At 27.0% G+C, this 22,637-nt stretch overlaps 2 protein-coding genes across 11 annotated transcripts in view; one reads left to right on the top strand and one right to left on the bottom strand.

The window, feature by feature from the left end:
* The window catches only part of LOC126899602 (uncharacterized), a 35,090-nt gene extending 28,648 nt beyond the window's left edge, over nucleotides 1-6,442 (top strand). For 2 of the 9 annotated variants that reach the window (XR_007702629.1, XR_007702630.1), the window contains 4 exons: nucleotides 4,701-5,152; nucleotides 5,232-5,502; nucleotides 5,581-6,068; nucleotides 6,135-6,441. Coding sequence is in view for 3 of the 9 variants with exons in the window: in XM_050674644.1 (XP_050530601.1) it covers nucleotides 135-447 (313 nt within the window). In the remaining 6 variants the exon portion in view is untranslated. Of the gene's footprint in view, nucleotides 1-134; nucleotides 1,226-1,261; nucleotides 2,158-4,187; nucleotides 4,660-4,700; nucleotides 5,153-5,231; nucleotides 5,503-5,580; nucleotides 6,069-6,134 lie in introns of those variants that run through there. The other 7 variants (XR_007702633.1, XR_007702632.1, XR_007702634.1 and 4 more) reach the window with 6 other exon arrangements.
* Nucleotides 6,443-15,028: 8,586 nt separating this feature from the next.
* The window catches only part of LOC126899616 (uncharacterized), a 49,893-nt gene continuing 42,284 nt past the window's right edge, over nucleotides 15,029-22,637 (bottom strand). For both annotated transcript variants that reach the window (XM_050674667.1, XM_050674668.1), the window contains exons 6-8: nucleotides 18,664-18,789; nucleotides 17,725-17,764; nucleotides 15,029-16,472 (exon numbers count right to left, since the gene is read on the bottom strand). In XM_050674667.1, the coding sequence (XP_050530624.1) occupies nucleotides 18,683-18,789 (107 nt within the window). In that variant the 3' untranslated portion in view covers nucleotides 15,029-16,472; nucleotides 17,725-17,764; nucleotides 18,664-18,682. The remainder of the gene's footprint in view (nucleotides 16,473-17,724; nucleotides 17,765-18,663; nucleotides 18,790-22,637) is intronic.

Raw genomic sequence — 22,637 nt, 5'->3', positions numbered from 1 at the left:
AACATTTTTACACTCGTATATTAATTTGAAAAAATTAAAATTTGAAAAATTAATCGAATAATAAATATTGCAAACAAAACAAAATATAAATTGCAGTTTAAGCTTTAAAGTTATTTGAATAAAAAATGTTATAGAAATGAAAATAAATCTCATAATACAAATATCATTCGAGTGGTTGTACGACAAGCGGAACAAAAAAAAAAATGTAATCTAGTAGAAGATCAAAATAAAATAAATGAAGAAAGTCGATGGACTAATAAGTTAACATTTCCACCACAAAAAATTTCTTCAATATCAGGAGAGAAGATTGAAAAATCACGTCGATCCAAAAATCAAAATCCTGTCATATTGTTAAAACCAGAAAACATAGTAGCGCACTTAAGAGGTCTTTCGTATGCACAAACATTAGGGAAAATGAAATTAAAAATAAATAAAAGTGCCCTTTGATATTGTAAAAATTGAGAACAATAACAAAAATCTTATAATATTAAATGATATACTATACATAAAATTTTAAGCTAAATAAAATATCTAAAAATAATATTCATTTATTTAAAAAAAATTTAGCAATATAAGACGATTCTATAGTAAAATAAAAATTATGTTTGAATTATTCATTTTACTTTTTTTAGTTTCATGTAATTTTTAGTTAATCATTCAATAAATATTTTTTACTTTGAGAGACAGAATTATGTGTGGATAAATAAAGTGGATAAAAGTGTCTGGTGTTTTGTGCGATAAGATAATCCCAATAAGTCTGAAAGGTAAATTCTATAAAACTGTAATGTGACCAACTATATTTCATAGATTAAAATGTTGGGCGGTTAATAATGAAGTTGAACAGAGAGTGACAGTAACAAAGTTGAAAATACTTGGTTGAGTGGAGTGACAATAGATTATAAGGAATGAATATGTAAGAGGACACATAGGAGTAGATCGTCGATCGCTAATGAGAGAAAATAGACTTAAATGGTTTTGGTTTGTGTAATCATGTAGTGTACTATTGTTGACGAAATATGGTGCACCAGTGTTGGTACTCAAAAAATTGACTGAAATTCTTGAAGTGTGTAGATGTATATAGATTTAGCAGATACCCCGATTACAATTCCGTATGTCCAGAAATTCAAATCTATAGTAAATATTTTTTAAACGCTCTTATCTTAAATTACATTAATTTACCCATAATTCATAAGATTATTATAATAAGTAATTATCATTCATCTTTAATTGAAATTATAGAAATTTTAATATAAATTTTTAGCTTACAATACTTAATAACATTTTGAAAGAAGATAATTACAACCGGTATTCTGCATAATGAAGACGCATATATTTGAAACTTGTATAGATTGAAATCTGACAAAAATATAACTCAATGTCAAAAACGATCAATACGAACTTTCTTGATGGAAATTAGGTGAAATTTTTTAGAAGAAGGATATTTTTCATTTAACTGACAGATTTAGTGACCAAAATTATAATGAAAATATTTTTTGAAATAAAATGGATAAATTCTAAAAAAAAAAAATTTCATTCGACCATTTTCTTGGATATTTTGAATTATAAAATAAATTTAGAATAGCAAAAATACAAAGGAAACCCGATATAAAGATGTCTATTATTTATTGAAATTTGACAGTGATATTACTTAACGCAATCATACATAATATAACTACCAGTAAAAATGGATTACGATTTCTTCTTAATATACAGAGTAAAATGTCCAATTCAGTTTTTTATTAAGACTATACAGCTCTAAACTACTCTACTATCTCAACATAAACACAACAGAGGGTCTTAGTATATTAGAGGCAGCAATTAGAGTTGTGTAAACTTTACAACATTAGGGTGGTCCTTATTTTACGAATTTCGAAATTTCTTTCAGGATACCTTGTCATTTTTTTTTTTTTTTTAGTATATAAAAATAATATTTTGAAAATTTAAGATCATTTGGAAAAATTTTAATTGAGGCGCATAGCATTTTAAGATTTTGACCTCGAATTTTCGAAGAATATTCTATAAAACAGCATAAAACCTATATAAGAGGTTATCGAGTGATTTTTTCTATAAAAGTCTACGTACAAAAAAAACCTTATGTAAAGAGAAATATTTTGATATATTATTTTTAATAATTTATTAAATTTTTAAACGTGATATCAATATATTGATAAAACAGCTTATTTTTTATACTTTGTTACTTTAAAAGTTTCAACACTTCATTACAACTTTTTCAAATGTTTATACTGACTTGAATAAAAATTACTTAAGTTGAATTTTATAGCACTGAACTAGTATTAGTTGAAATAAATCATAAAAAATGAAATATAGTTAAAAAGATAGCTTTTTATGAAATTAAAAAAAACGAATTTTGCAAAGAAAAGAAGAACAATTTTGTTCTTTTCAAAAATTTTCATATTCGATAAAGTTACTATTAAGAAATTAAATGGGTCAATAGATGGTATAATAGGTTTTGCAAAAAAAAAAAATTTAGCGAACGAAAATTAAGAGATGATTATTGTTAACTTTAAGAGCTCACAATTATATTTTTAAGTGGAATTCCTCTTCATGGCATATCATTTAGAGACCCCAGAGCTTTTCGTCGTGCTATGTGGATGGCTAAAGCAATTTATATTTTTACAATTTTTCTTTTTTAAGGCCAATTAAAAATAACATTACAGGCGTTAAACGGTTTTAGATATATGTATCTGTCTATCAATAGTATATATTATAGCCTGGATAAACGTAACAAACACAATAAAAGCTCCATTTTTTTACTTATGTTTCTTAAAAAGCCTTTTCGTATGTAAAGATTTTGATGAAAACAAAAGTTTGTAAACAGTAAAAAAGTTTTGTAGCCATTTATGGTATTCAGCACCATAATATGCACTATTAATTGTATTTTTTACTCCATATAATAAAGTATCAATATATATTTAAATATGTATATTTATTTAACCTTAAGGTGACATACCCCCTCTACCTATCTTTAATTAAACTGTGTGTTATTACTTTTTAAAGTATAAAAAGTCGGCCGAGCAGAATAAAATCCTCAAAAACTAATAAAATATTCTTAGTTCATTCGTAAACGTTAACAGTAATGGATGTATTTGGTTCATCATTAGAAAGTAAAAGAATAAAAAAAATATGCAAACTAGAGTCTACATTAGCTAAATTAGAAACAGATATTATAAAAATTATTGAAACGCTTAGTAATTATCGAAAAATAATTGAAAAAATAAATGAAGAAATACACGGAGTAGAAGTTAAAATTGAAAATTGAAATACTAATTTCAACGCAATAGACTCAGCTTCTAAGTTACGATATAGTAAGCTAGAAGAACAGATTAATAAAACTAAAGGTTTTGTAAAATACGAAGGCCATACTGACTCTAGTGTACATTTTTTTTTTAAACAAAACGTCGTAGAACAAGATCTGTATTCTACACGTACTAGTTAACAAACTAAATAATGGCTACAGCAATAGCCGATTTTGAGTGTATATTGGGATCGAATAACGAGTATCTTATAAAAGAACTATCTATAGTGGATACTGACACTTATGCTACTCAACACTGGATATTTAAACACGCAACTCCAACAGATGAAAAAAGTCGAAATGTTAACAAATGGTTGAATAAACACTGACATTCAATGCAACCTCAGTACGGATACGTAGAAATTGAAGAACTACCAAGAATTTTAAACTCGTTAAAATTTACAGAGATATTTGTAAAAGGATTACAAAAAAGAGATATTTTACAACAGTATATACCCCATGTAAATGTGATTAACATGGAAGATATTGGATGTCCTCGCATAACGCAACTGTCAATAGATAATTCATATCCATCATGTTTATTTCATATGAATTTAAATCCAACTTATTGTAGTTTTTATAAAATGTTTATGTTAAGAAATTGGTATATAAATAACTCTTAATATGTATTCAATTTATATGTATTTGTAATAATCAATGTATTATGCTTTAAACATTCAAGTTAAAAAATAAAATATATTTACATAACATTGCAGTTATTTTTTTTTTTTTTTTTATCGTAATAATGTCATAATATACGTAGTATGTATACTACCATTAAGTTAGCTATTGTAAAATACAATACACACCAAGGGTGTGAAATATGAAATGTATAAAAAAAATTAATGCCATCCATTAATGAGTTTTATAGTTCTCTGAATGAGAGCCATATAACAGAAGATTATAAACACGCGCAAAAAGTTTGGGATCATTTTGAATGTACAACGTTGGGGCAATATAGTGACTGGTATTTGAAATTGGATGTGTTGTTGTTATGTGATGTACTTGAATCTTTTAGAGACATCTGTTTAAAAACGTATGGATTAGATCCTAATTATTATTACACCGCACCGGGCATGTCTTTTGACTGTATGTTAAAGCATACAAAGATCGAGTTGGAACTTTTAAATGACTACGACATGCTTATGATTAGAGCAGGGTATTAGAGGGGGTTTAACAACTGCAGTTCGCAGATACTCTAATCACATAAGCTAATCACATAGGACTTCCTGATTATGATGATACTAAGCCGGATAACTGGATTGTTTATCTCGATGCTACAAATTTGTGAGTAAAATTGATTTTTTTTTTTTTAAATTTTAAATAATAATTATAGTTTTACTATAATATATAATTATTATTATTATTTTTTTAATACTTTCAGATATGGATGGGCAATGTCGCAATACTTGCCTAAAGATGGGTTTAAATGGAGCGAAAAAAATTTAAGTGTTCCGGAAGTTTTAAAGAGATTGGAAGAAACACCAGCTGATTCGTGTAAAGGGATGATATTAGAAGTTGATGTTTCTTATCCGACGCAATTGCATGATAATCATAATGATTTACCATATTTACCTGATAAAAAAATACCAACTGGATCTAAATTTCCCAAACTTTTAACCACATTGGAATATAAAAAAAAATATATTGTACACTATAAATCTTTAAAGCAAGCGTTACAGGCAGGATTAGTTTTAGAAAAAGTACACCGTATTATTGAATTTAATCAATCACCTTGGCTCGCAAGTTACATTTCTCTGAATACAAGGATGAGGGCGATGGCGAAAAATACTTTTGAAAAAGATTTTTACAAACTTATGAACAATTCCGTGTTTGGTGCGTTTATTTTTTCATATATTTATTATTATATACTTAACGATTATTATTTTGTAATTAAATATACATAATATTTTAGGTAAAACGATGGAGAACGTTCGCCTAAGATTGAAAATGGAACTTACTAGCAGCGAGGCAAGATACAGAAAACTTGTCAATTTACCAAACCATAAAGGCACAACAATATATGGTGACAACTTGTGTGCTGTACATTTACATAAAGACGATTTAGTTTTTGATAAGCCCATGTACATAGGATTTGCCGTTTTAGACATATCTAAAACTCTAACGTATGATTTTCACTAAAGCGTTATATGGAGAAAACATTGAACTCCTATACATGGACACTGGTAAATTCACAATTTTATTTGTTTATTTTAATTTTATTTGTTTATTTTTATTTCGTGTAATTAAATCTTATGTTTTAGATTCATTGATATACCTGGTGAAAACAAAAAAATTTTATGAGGATATAGAACATAATCGAGGGTTTGGAAAAACTGGATACTTCAAACTATCATGTTAACCATCCATGTTACCGTACAGAGCGTTGCAAGATTCCAGGCACTTTCACAGACGAAACTGGTGGAGAGTTTATTTCAGCACATGTTGCTCTAAGATCTAAAGCATACGGTTTTATTCAAAATACTAAAGAAATTATCAAAGCCAAAGGCGTGGCCCATCATGCCGTAAAAAACCATATAATATTTGAAAATTATAAACAGTGTCTTTTTCAGGGAATAATCGATTTACCCGAAGATTATACTCCTTATAGAGAAATGCGATCCTTTAGATCGTACAAACACCAAATTAAGTCGATTGATAGCACAAAGCTAGCGTTAAATAGGTACGACGATAAAAGGGTTGTGTTAAAGGATCAAATTCATACATTAGCATATGGACACTACAAAATTGAGTGAGTTTGACCATCTTTATTAGAACTGTAATATACATACATATTAATTTACAAATTTAATTTTAGGAGTTTGAAAAATCAAGGCGGATTGGCAAATTTCTGTATTTAATCATACTTTGTATTTATGTAAATAATTGTAATTCTGTTTTTAAATTGAATGTTAAAAATAGCTCATTTATTTAGAGCTTTTTCTAAAATATGTTAATTAAACTTAATTTACTTCTGTTTATGTAAATAAATAGCTGCCATGTTATGTAATTATATTTTTAATTTTTTTTTTTGAATTTACATGTTTAATAATAATTTTTACGCTTTATATTGTTATCATACATTATACTATTAATTGTAAATTAATCGATTAATAAACTGTTAATTACATAACATTCACTCTCGTATACTACAATGCTTTCTTTTTTCAGTGTTAAAATATTTTTACTTTCTAATAATTTGCTATCCTACCCTAAACAGTTAGACTAACCTTTAACTGACTTAAACATGTATTTAAATGATATATGTTAAATACCATATACAACATTCAGCGAATGCATGGTTTAATTAGAAAGATTCATTAACGATTACTCATTAGCTCAAATAATAGTGCATGTGTATATTTTAGCTGATTAAAGTAAATACTTTCAATTAGAAAACATCAATAACTTATACTCGTTAGCGAAAATAATTATTTGTTTGTGTTACTGAACTATCGAATAGAATTTGACTCAATATCAAAAATTTAGTTGTAAATAATATTGCACTGTAAATATCTTTATAAATATATTATTAAACTCTAAGTTTAAAATAAACGATATTAAACGTAATATCACTGTTATTCTAATTCATTCTATTAAACTACTTATTAAGGACACGAATTAAGGAAAGTCAATTTTTTTTTTTTTTATGTTGTACACACTTTACACATGTAGTTATGTTTAGGTAGCGTTGGGTTAAACGCCGCCGTCATCACCACTAACGTTGACGCTTCCGTCGTCACCGTCTTAATTATCTTTGTTCTAATGGNGTCATCACCACTAACGTTGACGCTTCCGTCGTCACCGTCTTAATTATCTTTGCTCTAATGTCTTTTTGTATTTTAAATTTTGACTTTAACTACTTATTTGTGAGTGCGTGGAAATAAATAAAATCATTAAGTAATTTTTCTAAAATAGACCTTTTGTTGGGTTTCGTCGGGTTAAAATGCCGCCGCTCTCGCCCTGAAGCAATACCTCGCGGTAGTTCCAGGGCGGTCCACAATATGCCGGTTTGTGGAAAAAAAAAAAAAATTTCACATTTCACATTGTGAAATTGAGCCAGAACATATATTTCTTATCTACTTTATCCGCACTATCCATCTACTTTATCCGCATGGGTAGAACTCTACCAGTTCCCGCGCCCCTTGCAGATCTCCTTTATTCGCTAGGACAATTTCATTCCCGGTCAATAGGGACAATATTTGATATTACGCAACCGGTTCGCCCTGCGAACCCAGAGCCGTGGTGGACAATCTCCCCACAAATCCAAGACTCATGGGCCCTCACCCTTTATAGGACTCAGTCACTATACACAATGCGTGAGTTTCCAGCCCCCTCTGAGTATAAGGATCGTAGCATCAACGTTACCGCTATTAGCGATAACGGCTCCCTCCGCTCCGTTCGGAGTCGAACTAACGAGCCAACCCCCGCAGATGGATACCTAAGAATGGTGAACGATGAGATATTCGTTACACCCATTCCATACGCTGATTGCGACATTCGTATTGTCGAATCGCTTGAGCGAACGTCAATCGTCCAATCCTATGTCGGCTCTTATGTTCTTGCGACACTGGCATAATGCCTATTAACTTTATTTATTATGTTTGTTTTCTCGTTTAAAATTAAATGTAGCTCTTACTACATTTGTTTCGTTTTGTATGTTTTAAAGTTTTATCACTTTGACTACTTTGTTTTCTTTATTTTATTATTTGCATCTATGGAAGTCCCATAGTCTACCCTTGGTGGGTATATATGTTTTACTTTTTATTATTTATTTTATTTTCTTATCTACTAATCCAATATACCTTTGAAAACTAATTGTAAACTGATTGGATATGCGAAACCTAGGCAAGTATTTTCAGAAACTTTAGAAGCTGCTTTATCTAATTATTGGTTCATTGTAGCAGAATCTATTATGGCCTCACTCCATTGGACGTTAAGTTGTTGGCATATGAATATGCGAAAGCAAATGATGTTGCTTATCTCAAAAACTGGGATGCTCGTAAACAAGCCTCTAAAGACTGATTTACTAGTTTCTTAAAAAGGCATCCCATGTTATCTTAACGTTTACCTGAACCAACTAGTCTTGGGAGAATCATTAGCTTTAATAAACACAATTTCGGTATTTTTGTTGATAATCTACATAGTCTGTATGTGAAATATCAGTTAGAAGGGACAACTGTAACTATGGTCTTTGCTGTCAATGCCATAGGAAACTCTTTGCCACCTATACTTATATTTCCAAGAGTTAATTTTAAACAGCATTTTATAAGCAATGAACCTACTGGCTGCATTGGAGCTAGCCACCCAATTGGATGGGTAACTGCATTTTCCTTTTTACAGTTTGTTGAACATTTTCAGAAACATGTTTGTTGTAGTCCATCATCTCCGGTTTACATAGTTTTAAAATTGTTATACGCAAGACTGATTTTACCATAAGACTTTGTACTATTACTTTTTGTTATTTTTTCGAATAATATTTATCAAATAAAATAAAATTGAATATTATAGAAACTTGCCCCCAGTATGTAACAATTTACTCCGATTCGGGGCGAGTTGTTACTTTTTGATCTGATGAATCAAAACATTATTTTCTTTGATTAAAAATGTTTCTTTATTTCTTTATATATATTTGTATGATACTTAAGAATTAACTGCATAAAACGAATGAATATTCATCCAGATAATAATTAATGTGAAATTCTAAAAATTAAAAATGTACAAATTGTAACAACTAACCCCGCTCTTCCCTATTTCATTTTTTATGATTTATTTCAACTAATACTAGTTCAGTGCTATAAAATTCAACTTAAGTAATTTATATTCAAGTCAGTATAAACATTTGAAAAGGTTATAATGAAGTGTTGAAACTTTTAAAGAAACAAAGTATAAAAAATAAGCTGTTTTATCAATATATTAATATCACGTGTAAAAATTTAATAAATTATTAAAAATAATATATCAAAATATTTGTCTTTACATAAGGTTTTTTTTTGTATGTAGACTTTTATAGAAAAAATCACTCGATAACCTCTTATATAGGTTTTATAGAATATTCTTCGAAAATTCGAGGTCAAAATCTTAAAATGCTTACAGATAAGTTAGAATTGAATTTAGGCACTAATAAATGATGCGGCTCATGATGAGTTTTAATGAAGATAACTATTTTAAATGTTTCGACTTTAGTGAAGGCTTTCGCTGTTAATTTAATTACACTTTCATGCTAAATTTTCCTTAAATGTAGTATAAAAAGTAATACAACCATTGTTAAACTAAGAAAGTGGCTTAGTCTCTTAAAAATTTAGAAAATTATGTTTATTGTTATTTAAATTTTTTTTTAGAATGGGGAAGGATACATTTAGCCCTTTTAAAATGTTCTTTATAGTAGCATCTATGAATTAAAATCTTGAAACTTCTATTAGACTTTACATAAAAAACATAAATAAATACAACATGGTAAAATTAATACTTTTTCAGCTTCGCATCGAAGCTAAAATATAACTTAATAAAATATGAAAAATAATCTTAAGTCTGCACAGATTAAAAACTTAAGGTTAATTTCGGCATGAGTATAAAAGTCAAAATCGAAAAATGATGCGTTACAGAAACTATTTTATAATCTTTAATTTACCTCAAACTATCCATTAACTGTCGATAGATCAACTGTAATATTAGAAATTATATGGACAAGTTACTTTAACCTGAGTTAAAAATAATTATTAGTTGGTAGTTGAAAAGTACACTACAATTCCTATAGGAATAAGTTTGGAAACGTTGTTTGCGTATTGAATAATAATGTTATAATGACCACTGATAATTTTTGTGTAAGCCTACAAACTACTACATGAATTATGTTTGACAGCATGACGTACTTTAAATGACACTAATTGTTGATAAAGCGACTATAACAATTGAACTCGTTTTAACGGTCCAGATAAAAGTGATCACTAGATATGTATGTTAGATACCAATGCTAAATTTTCTATAAGAAAAAGTCCGGAAACATTATGATATGCATTGACCGATAATGCTATATTCTTCAAATACCTTAATAAAAGATAGCGTATAAGAGAGTGATTTTTAAAATGTCCATTTAAGTTCTTTTTACAGGCTTTAATAAAATTTTTTTTTTCTTAATAAATTTGCAGATAATTTGCAATTGATATCATCTTTATAAAATTAAAATCATAAAAATGATCATAACAAAATCTGTCTTTAAATAGGATATTTTTCTACCCTTAAAACGACGATTATTTATTTAAAAATGGTTTAAAATTATTTTATCTATAATTCTTTTTAAAATTGAATTCTCTATTGAAGTGAGTAGGAAAAATTAGTGGTTGCCATTTAAGTTTCTTAAGTTAGGGTAGATTTTTACCCTTTTACATTAGTGTTGAACTTTAATTGTAATCGTAAAGGTGCATTCGATTATCAATTAGCTTAAAAAAAAAAAAAAAAAATTATTAAAAAATCAATAGAGACTCTAAAAAATTGGTGTTTCCGAACTTATTGAACATACTGTATAAATCATTTTGACATTTTATAGTAACATAGTTTTTACACATAAGATTAGGATTGATACAATATATTTAATTACTATTATTAAAATAAAAAAAGATGACGAAAATAATTTATAGATTTCTTTTAGGATGAAAGGATTTTAAAAGTGACTATCAATTTATGATAGAATTGTGTGTATTATAATATAACTAAATAGTGTGTGTTTGTTAAATGTTTCTCTTAAATGTTTAATTATATTATTATAGTTTGAAAAGAATTATGTCCTTCTAAGAATATAATGTATAATGAAATAAATAAATATAAATATAGTGGTTTCACTTCTATAAATAGAATATTATTCTAAACGAAAAAATAATAAAATACCATTAGTGTAGACACAAACACAGCAGTCTAGTGTTAACCCATGTAAATGGTAGTGACTAGTATATTACGACAAATTAATCAATAATAAAAAATACATTATTATTTTTCGAAGAAGTGACTTTAAATTATCAATTCATAATCCTCGATTAATTAATCCATGTAAATGTTTTCAATATTTTATCTTATTATATGTAGATTTAACAAACATCAGTGCGGATGTTGTGTTCTTTGATCTAAGAGATAGAAACGCTGTAGTACCTTGAAGGTACGACATTAATCAATCGTTATAATTAAAACGGTGTTCTGTTGCTTATAAATAAACACCAAAAATCAATAACATAATTGGTAACCTTGTAATGTAGTTTTCTTGTTTACAAGTTTCAAATTCATAACTTCATCACTGTTATTAAGTAAATAAACTATTATATTAATTAAATCATTAGATTTAAATGAAAATAACCCAATGAATAATAAAATTTATGTTTCTTAATTATAAACTATTATACTAAGAAAAATATCATACTTTTTATGATTTTTTGTTTATTGAAAAAGTAAATTAACATTTTTTAAAGTGTATTTAGTTCATAATTTTTTTAAATATAATATTGGTATTGTTCCTCCTACATAACTTAACTTACTAGAGTTAATTATTTCTATTAACTTACCTATTTAATATTTTTATAGGATAAGATCATTATAATAATAATTTATTATAACAATCAACTAAAGTTCTACAATAGTATTGAATAAACTGCTAGGTATGTATTTTAATTTAAATACCTATATTATTTGAACACCGAATTTACTTTTTTTTAATAAATTTATTATTATTTTTAATTATTAGTAATCAGCATACTTAACATTAATGGTCTCTAGTGATAAGTTTATAAAAAATGATTTCTAATAGTTAAACCATTATTATTATATATTTATACTTTCAATTAATACGCGTATTTTACTTTGGTGATTACTTTATCTTATTCGCCAATCTTTGTTTATTTATTTTCTGATTGTATATATTGTTCCTGGTAATAGCATCATTGACCTAAGTGCTATAATATCGACTAAAGTGACAAGTATAGCTGTAGATTAGGGAGGCCCTAAAATCGAATGTTTCTGTTTTTACTCTACCCCTAATTGTTTTTTAATGCTCAGTGAATGCTTCGGATCTCTCAACATGAGTTGGCGAGACTATTTTAATATAAATAACTGAACTGTGGGGTATAACATGGTGCCATGTTTCTCTCAGCCGCATATCACATTATAAACTTTAGTCACAATACAATAGCTAACAAAAGTGTAGAAATTATTAAATGATTAGCAATAGTATCAGCGATAATAGTTGAGATTAAATACAATTAAAAAATTGTAGGGATATTTGTACTAATTGTTTAATGAATAATGGTTTATTCGACGAGTAAAGGGAATAAGTAGTCAATTCAATTGACAGTCTAGAGATAGAAAATGGAACTGAAGGGACCTATACTTGGAAGAAGCTTCAGGTTAGCAAAATAGTATTGTATCTATTGTCCTTTTTAAAGAGTAACGGTAATCTGTCCAACGGAACATATATATATATATAGTCTCAAGCTTCGAAGTAACCGTCTTTTACACGTTCTGTCTAAACTTCTTTTTAAGCCTTTTGATTTGACTGCGGATTAGCTAAAAGATGTGATCAGTGTAATCTACAGCGGGTTTCATGAACATGGATGATTATGATCTGCTTATGAGTACAGCTAGATAGCGGTAACGGTACTAATGCGTTACAAAGTCAATATAGTAATTTTTTAATATTTGGTATTGGTAATGTTACAGTACAAAATTAATCTTCGCTATTAAAAATTTAATGCTGTCAAACTACTTACCAGAAATTATAAATTTAACACATCGAGTATTTGACAACAGACCGTTTTGACGATCTGTTTTTCCAATATTCCTTGTGAAACATCAAAATAAAATCAATCACAAAATATATTTTTAGTTAATATATATATTTATATTTATTTCAGGAAAATAATGAACTGATGATAAATATACAATTTTCGATGTATGCTTAGCTTAAATAGTACACTAATTTTATAACGTTTATATTAGTTATTGTATTGTTTCATTCGTATTTAATTTACAGTATATCTATATAATGAGTTACATAATTTTTAAATAGGCAGTACAAGTTATTTCATTAAGACAAGTGAAGTATAATACATAGAGACACAATTTTTAAACATTAATAGTGTTTTTAATTTTACAATATTTTAAATTATAAATATTATTAAATGTTGCAATTTAATCCCTCTAGTTTATTAATTTTCGATATTACATTAAACAGTGTTATAAAATATTTTATTTAATAATAATAAGTGATAAAAATAATAATAACTTAAGTGTCTATTGTCATAGGTAGTCATAATTTCCATTAATTGACGTATTAAAAACTACAAGCTAAAAGTATAGTTGTTAAGCTGTGCGATAATTTTATTAACATTCACACAATTACATGATTTATATTGTTACAATCATCATTGCGTACATTTACCCTAAATATTTTATAGTACAGTATAACTATTGTAACAAAAACACAGCATTTTATACGATGATTTTTAAAAAGACAACAATTATTATCATACATGTATAAAGTGCAATGAGAATGTTATTTACAATTCTAAGTAACATTATTTCTTAAACAAACATAAAAGTAATGGTTATAATGAGCTAGGCTCAATGAACCCAAACTTTTAATATATAAAAGCCTTTTTTATTATTATTTCCATTACGACTGACAATAGTCGATAGGAATAAAATGTTCTCATAGTGTTTACTATAACTACTGGTTAACATAAAAAATACACAAATTTTGAAATGCATTAGCTTTTTGCAGTCCAATAAATGTATTCAATTCTTAATCAACAACATAGATCATAATTAAGACTACTATTATTTAATATTAAACTATTAATAAATTTCCTAATTATGTTGATATCCGCTTACCGCAAAGTAAAATTGCAATATTTTTTCTAACATTTATGTAAGTGGATTTGTTTATTTATAATCTTAATCATGAGTTACTATTACACAATTATTCGGTAGGTAACGTTACTGTTTTGTTAATTATAATTTGTCTAAAGTAAATTAAATTCTACTAAGTAAATAGCGAGTTCTTCGGAGCTTAAAAAATAACATAGAGCTCATAAACGAAATTAGTTAATAATCTAAAACCAATTATTTATATTTAAATTATAATTAGCTAGTAAAAAAATGGATATGAAAAAACTGTTGTAGTAGTGAATTAATAATAATATTTAATTGGGTAATAATATGTGTTCAGTGGAATTACTTAATCATATTTTTTATGAAATTTAATTGGACGGATATTCAACTCATATGAATAACTCAATTACAGCATATAGGAAGTGATTTACAATGTGATCAGTCTAAAAAGTACATTAGTTATATATATGGGAATATGAATTAAAAATATTTAACTAAAGTAAAAATAATCATATGTATAATAGATATGTAAAAAAACCGATGGAAGATTGTAAATTTGAAACATGCTATTTATTTCAAATTATTTTCCATAAAATACATTGATATGATAAGTACTTTAAATAAGAGAGGAAATAAACGTAAATGCATTGTTCGAATAATAATCATTTGTTAAGGATATAAATAAAATCGAGGGAATATGCTATCAATACAGCTTTGGAGGATGTAACATGCAAGTCATAATAAGGGTAAAAATAAACATATAGCTTTGATATGTAAACTACAGGGATATTTAAACAAAACGAGACATTCACCTGAACGATACTATTGTATTTTTTATTATATGTCTCGTGAAATTAAAAGGGGCAGTCAATATATTTTATTATTAAATAAGTTAATTGACTGCTCATGGATAATATAAGAAAACAAATATTCAATAATAATATGTATTACAATGAATATACTAAAATAATTTTGTTTATAAATTGAGGTAAATTATACAGTGATCGTTTTATCATAAACCACTCTATTACTCATAAAATAAATACAACGTTAGAAAAAGAAATCTGATTTATTTTAGTTACATATAGTATTGGTTTGTCAGCTAATAATTATTTTTTTTAAATCATCTCTTGTAACTTAAAGTGGTCTCAATTTTATTTTTTTTAACGGAAAAATATTTAATTAGCTTATAAAATAGGAAAATAGCAATGATAAAAATAGCAACACCCACTTCTTCGTCCCGTCTAGGTATAAAAATGATAATAGCATCTTGAGTACTAGTCCAAAAGTTGTTATTAAAAACTTAATTTACTTTCTTAATTAGATAATTATCTATTTTATAAGTTAATTAAATATGTATATTACCATTTAGAGAAATAAATTTGTCACTCTTAAACGTTATAAAATATGATTCTAAAAAGTAATGAATAGTTGATAAATCAAAAACAAAAATAAAATATATAACTAAAAAAAACCAAAAATTATTTTTTTTAATTTTGTATTTATTTGGACAGTAATCGAAAAGCCTGTATGTATATAAATATGCATGTACATGTTTTTCTTTACTTAACGCGTATGTTAACCCTTTTCAACTAAAAAGTCAATTTGACAGTAAGAAAAAAATGAAGAGCGAAGCACTTTAGTTCACAAAATCGTTACGAAACTTGAATGTTAATTTATCGCATCGGTTAGCTATTAGAATTGTAAGAGGATACAAAAGAGGAAAAATTAAGAACAACAGGAGAGCGAAAATATTAAATGAACGACGATTGAAGATAAATTTTTATTTTTGTTAACTAGGATTATGCAATCTGAAATTCTAAAAATTAAGTACTTGTATAAAAAATAATTATAAAATTGTTTACATTGAATTGTATAGTTGTTTTAACTTTAAAATAAAAATAATAATATTAAAAAAATAGGGGATTGTTTTTCTATATGATAACTATTATGATTAATTTTTAATTATGTACAGTTAATAGTTACCATTGATCTCACTTGATTTTCATTAAACTATATTACTACACTGATTATCAATTGATAAATAATTAAATTTGATTGCAGTATAGACCCGAAAGTAATGAACTAGTGTGCATGAAAATTGCGTACACTTAATTTGAAAAAAAAAATATTACAAAAATTGTTTTAATGAAGTTATTATGGCAAAAAAAAACAAATGTGTATGTCAATTTGTATAGGAAGTGCAACAATCCGAATGCTGCAAATGCCGGCCAGGCGAGGTACTACCGGTTTCACCCTGCTGGGCTACGGATTAGGTCATTCTCTAAAAAAAAAAACAAAGAAAAAAAAATTTACGAGATATGTTTTATATAAAAGCGTTTCAATAATTACATTATTGATTTAGAACCGTGGTCGACTCTAAATTAGTCAATTTAATTTTTAATAAATTATCTTTAATCTAAATAATTTTTGTTAGGTGTATAAATATACATTTTGTAATAAAAATACTAATACTCCCAATTTACTTATTCAGAACTATGAACAATATATGTTGACTTATCTGACGTATATGGGACTACTGATTGAGTATTGATTTAGTTTAAATTAAGTTGAGAATTCATCGTTGAAATAAATGTGATGTTTAATAATGCAATATCAATTTAGTTAGAATAAAGGTTGTCACAAAGGTGTTGTGACAGGTTTGACTTGTACACCGCGAACGATGAGTAAAATTAGATACCGATCCTCCAATGGAATGACATATGAAATGCAACAATATTGCCACTGAACTGTCAAAAACAATATGGTCCAACTTTTGCATAAACAATAACATTTAATGTCAAGTTGTGTTAGACTGTTTTTAGACTTATCAGAAAATTATTTACAAAATATTTTTAAAGACCAGTCAGTTTCCAAATCAACAATTTAACAATAAAATTAAAAGTACTGACATATGGCGCATGTAAGGCGCCTTAAATTATACAAAGAGATGAGTAGTCTCTTTTACTTGACAACATAGCAACAAAAAATCGTTTTCAAGTACACTAAAAACAAAAAATAAGACAATCAACACGATAGTGATGAAAATTTAATGCTTCTGACGGCGTACTGAATATTAAATGAAAAGAACATACTTAATGTCATTATTAAGTTTGTTTAAAATTATTTATGCAATCTAAGGAATTGTAACTTTGTCTCAAGACTTTTGTGACTCCCGTTATTTTAATCAAAGTGGGTTTACATTATTAAACGTGACATTTATTTTAGCGATTAACTTTCAATTTAAACAAAACCTATTATTGGAAAATTCCTTGTAGCCTGTATAGTATTGTCTCGGTGCGCAGGTATAGAGGTACGATTCCACACCGCCAAACTATACAGATTTCTCCTCCTCTCTTATACAAGAATTCAGTTATTTAGTTAAGATGTTTAACATAGAATAGAAGCAATAAATAAACATCTTTTATTTAAATAATCATAAGCGAATCTCAATTTTTTTCCGTATATATAACTTGTAATCCTTTAATAGTATTATATTTTTCCTTAGTAAAAAGTAAATAAATAGATGAACTCACCTACACGAACCATTCCTCTTTTTGTACCGAGGAAATATCGCTGAAAAAAATCAAAATAATATAAATACTTAAGCAATGGAAATTTAATATATTATTTTTCTCAATAGTAATTTACATTACAATATATTACATCGCAATTTTTATCATTAAAATTACGTCGTTGCTACAAATTCTAAAGCTACTTCATAGCTAAGCCTTTTTATAAATAAATTCAGTTTCCATCGTACATAAATGTTTTTAAAATATCTCTGAAACCTCAACTTTCATGAATTCAAATAAAAAATATACATTACTCTGTGACAATGCATAGTATTTTCAAATATGTATCGAAATGCGTGTAATTGTGTTATATATATGTTGATATATAAGTAGAAACATGTTTATACTGTTCCGGTGTAACAGCAATGTTGCGCTTTAAAATATTCTTGAAAAACAAATTAATATACAGAGTAGTTCATTTAACACTAGCCTTTCAATTTCTCTTAAAATAATAATTTTTTTGTGACTTTTTTTTTTTTTGGCTTATGTTTGTTACGTATGTGACTCCACTTTTATTTAAAAAAAATATTTTTATGTAATATAACTTTCGTGATGTAGAGAGACAAGTTTACAGAGGTCAATTATTTCTTGAGGAATTTAAGTTGGACAAATTCATATTCTTAATCATATCTTTTGTTCAATAGAACTTTTTAATTAAAAAACAAAATTATTTGTTATTGACCAATTAATATTGTTGTTGAAGATTAATTTGACTATTTGTCAAGAAATAGTAATAAAAACATGTTATGCCATTTCTTTAACGCACAAACATGATTTAGTGTCATAGTGTTTCTTATCTTTAAAAATAATAAAGTCGGAAAAATACAAAATCATTACAAAGACAAATCGATATAAATTTTTTATTAAAAAAAAAAAATACATTTTAAATTGTCTTAATACCTGTCAGAGCCAGTATATTTCACTTTGCCTGGCAGTAGAGTCGGACCCGTGCCGAGCTGTACCCTAGCAGTTGTCCCGCAGGGTGGTGCCAGTTTCCCGACCGTCCAGTTCCATTCACACCAATCACTAAAAATAAGAATAGTACAACACTTCATTAATACAGATGACGCAATTTTATTGTATTAACACACTAAGTCAGATTCATCGTTAAGAACCATATGAAATTTGAACTTAGTTCATTGCTTGGGTTATATGATCGGTAGACTTTAATATTTGTGATTTTATTTTAATGTACTTTTACCAGTCATTAGCCACATCGTCTATAGATAATTACTGTTCTAAATTTTATACATTGTTAATAAATTATTTTGTCTTGCTAATACAGCGTATAACATCTATATATTTCAGTTTTACACAATTTACAATTAAAGTAATACAATTTGTTTGCCAATAAATTAGAAATATTAAAATATTACGCTTTTTTCAAAATAACCATTTTTAAAAAAGAAACGTAAATTAAAAATATACAACTATGAGTGAATCTATTAACAATAAGCTAACTGTCAGAGCACAATGTACGTAATTTTTACATAATTATTATAGAATAATAATATATTTAATTTACCTATATAATTATAAGGAAAGTATTATAAATATATATTTCAATGATAGATGTAGTCCGCATCACCATCATCTTCCGCTGACATACCAGGTAAATTATCAAAAAAAAAAAATTTAATTATTTAATCATTTTTTAAACAATTGTATTCATTAGGTCCGTCTCGGCAGTCAGTTAAACGTAAAAGTAGAGTTGACAACAGAACGGTAAACGATCGCGTTTACAGTTAACTAGCACAGCTGATTTCATCGAGATAGATTCGGTTTTGGACAGAGGCGTTAAACCTCAACTAATCGCTTGACCCGGTGAAATTATTAGCGATAGACACAATCGCTTAAATATAATCTGAAATTGGAGGCCGCCAATCAAATTCCGCGATTAGAAATACCTTCTAAAGGCCTAGCTTTTGAGACCAAATCTAGAACAGTTTTTCTTGACAAGGGGCTTGAGCAGTGTGATTGATGAAGATTTTCAGATTGTTGTCGCTGAGGAGGACGCGTACTCGGTCAAGGGCAGCGGGTTTACCTTATCCTGTATTGACGGTCTCTTGTTAGGTGTATATAAATACACTCCCCTTAAGTGGATCATCTTATATAGAGTTATCTCGAGAAATTTTAAATAAAAAATTAAGTTGAACAAGTTGTCATTTTAAAACTCTCTCTGTGGGCAGATAAAGGGTCAGATTTATAATAAAAATATATAAAATGATAAGTAAAAACATTATGCAACTATAATAAAAAGTTATATTGATTTGGTCATTTTTGAAAAAGTTATGGCAGTTTTAAGTAAGAAAATATGAAAAAATTAGCAATTTTTAATTTCTTGGGGATTTCCCCCATTTACGGGGAACGATGGAAATTTTTCATTTTATGAGGATAGTGTCTTTGACTAGATATGATTTGTAATCATTTGACGTATCGTTGAAAAATATCGGTTCGGTGAGCCTGAGAAAAAGTGGTAGCAGACACAAAAAAATAAAAAACAACATAATAAAATTTATACCTTATCCGGTCCGAGAATGACGTGAATCTCCTTATTTAATTCTACTTTCGTTGTTCAAATATTGGTGCATTATTAATGATGTTTTATTAAGTATTTATAAAATAAATCTGTTATAAATGGAGATTTTCAGATTTTATGTGAAACTGAGATATCGAATAAAGCCTAGTACTCCTCAAAATAATATAGCCAACGATCATAAATTCAGTTTTCATTATCGTACGCATTTCATTGGAGTACTACTAATTTATCGAGTAATTATAACTTAAATAAGTACAAAAGCTAATTGTATATTGTTTTACTATTTAAATAAAAAGTTTGAATGATTTACCGTTGACAACTAAATTTCTCGTGAAATAATAATAATTTTAATAATTCTTTTTTGTTTAGTATTGATTATTTCTCAATATATAAGTAACTAAATATTTTTTAAACTAGTCCCTTTCAAGGGCTACATATTAATTTTTTTATAAGTGGCAATATATATATATTTATCTATTCTAAACGTTAGAACATGGTCTAATTAAAAAAATGACTGGTCGATAGCAACCTTTGAATCAGTAATTCAGGAGATCATCAAATTAATTAAATTTTAACGGATTAATAACTTGTTATCATATAGGACAAATTTAGTAGCCAATAATAAACGAATACATTTTTTATTAAAGAAAAAAAACGATTTCGAGAAGAAGTAATTCAAATACAATGAAATTTGCTTACTTTAATGAACGATATCATAGCACTTAAAATTGCGCCCACGTACTTTGTAGATAGGTAATGAGCAAAAGATTTAATAAAACTTTTCTCCATTCGAAATATTTATGTATATGCAATAAAATGATTTATTAAACAATATTTAGTAAGTGACAATAAGTATAATTTTTATGACGAAAATGTTTTATAGCTATCTGTAAGAGGGAATATAACAAAAAAAAGTACAATTCTTTTTTCATTATTATCAGCGCGTTTCGTGACTAAAATGTATAAAAGTCTACAGTGCTTGGAAATATAAACTTTTTAAATGATACAAATAAAATAAATCACCATTAAATTTTATTATTTTGTTATATTACTTTAATTTTTGAAGTTTTTTTATTGAATATAAATTTTATTTTTACCGGTAACAATTATAAATGCTATTATAATGAACACGATGCGTCATTGTATGTTATCGTCGTAGTGATTATTAAAATCGAAATTTGTCGCAACAAAAATTGAAATTACATATCTAAAAAATTATTTTAGTAGTTTATTATAAAGTAAATATCTAATATATATAAATCTATTCTTTATTAAGTTTGTATTCTGGGTACATATCTGTTCTGTTTCTGATGAATCCAGTTTTGATAGATATTGACTTTATGCCAAATATTACTAGAGTCTTTATCATGTGACGATATTATTGATTGATTTAGACAATGTAACAAATTTATAAGCTAATTTAAATATTACCTACATCACCCATCCCTGTAGAATATTTTTCATTTTTATTATATAGACTTTTGAATGTTTCATTAGATAAATATAATATATTATACAATCATAATCAATAGTTATTGTTTTGTATCTTCAGCTAACGCAGTAGTATATTCAATTTTGCTTTCTTGTGATATAATACGATCTTTAATATTATCCAATACAGACCGTCGGTATGATATTAGATGATCTCTCTTTTTAAGGTAATGTCTGCCAATTTTTTTATTAATTTATGAAAGTCAGGTATAATTTAAGTTTCAAGATCATTTATAATTATAAATCCAGAACAGAAATAAATAGTTTTTAAATTATTATATACTTTTTACTTTGTAGTTGAATATATCTGAGAATTTCTTTTGGCTAATTATTATTTTTCCGTGGATATTACTTCGTAATCATCGCCAGACGATAATATCATAATTATTGAGTCCCATTGCGAAAGATCTAGGACACTAATCAGCAGAACTAGTACCTGTTGGAGTATTCAGTATCCATGACGATGGGTCGCCTGATTTGCGTGGAAAACAATTTTTTGCGGGTACTTTATTTAATGGATCATAAAGTTCTGTAAAAGCATATCCTACAAACCATCTATTGACGTCTTCGTCTCAGACACCGAAATGTCTCATAATAATGCAATCAACGAGTTCTAAAGAATGAAAATTATACAGTGGATTATTTGATATTATTTTTTGCAATTTTATTGAGTAATGGTCTGCCTTTCTGTAATAATACGTGTGTCACCGTGACAACGATATAAGCCTAGTTGGCGTTACAATAATAATGTGGGATATGATCTCGTATATGTGATCGCTTTAATACTAATCGAAGAATTTTACATTTTTACCACGAGCAGATATCAATCAATACTAATCTAAAA

This window comes from Daktulosphaira vitifoliae, unplaced genomic scaffold (genome assembly GCF_025091365.1).
Source record: "Daktulosphaira vitifoliae isolate Bord-2020 unplaced genomic scaffold, ASM2509136v1 Scaffold_2, whole genome shotgun sequence".
NCBI classification, from domain to species: Eukaryota; Metazoa; Arthropoda; class Insecta; order Hemiptera; family Phylloxeridae; genus Daktulosphaira; species Daktulosphaira vitifoliae.
Note: the sequence above shows the minus strand (reverse complement) of the source record. Positions and strands in the feature narration are given on the sequence as shown.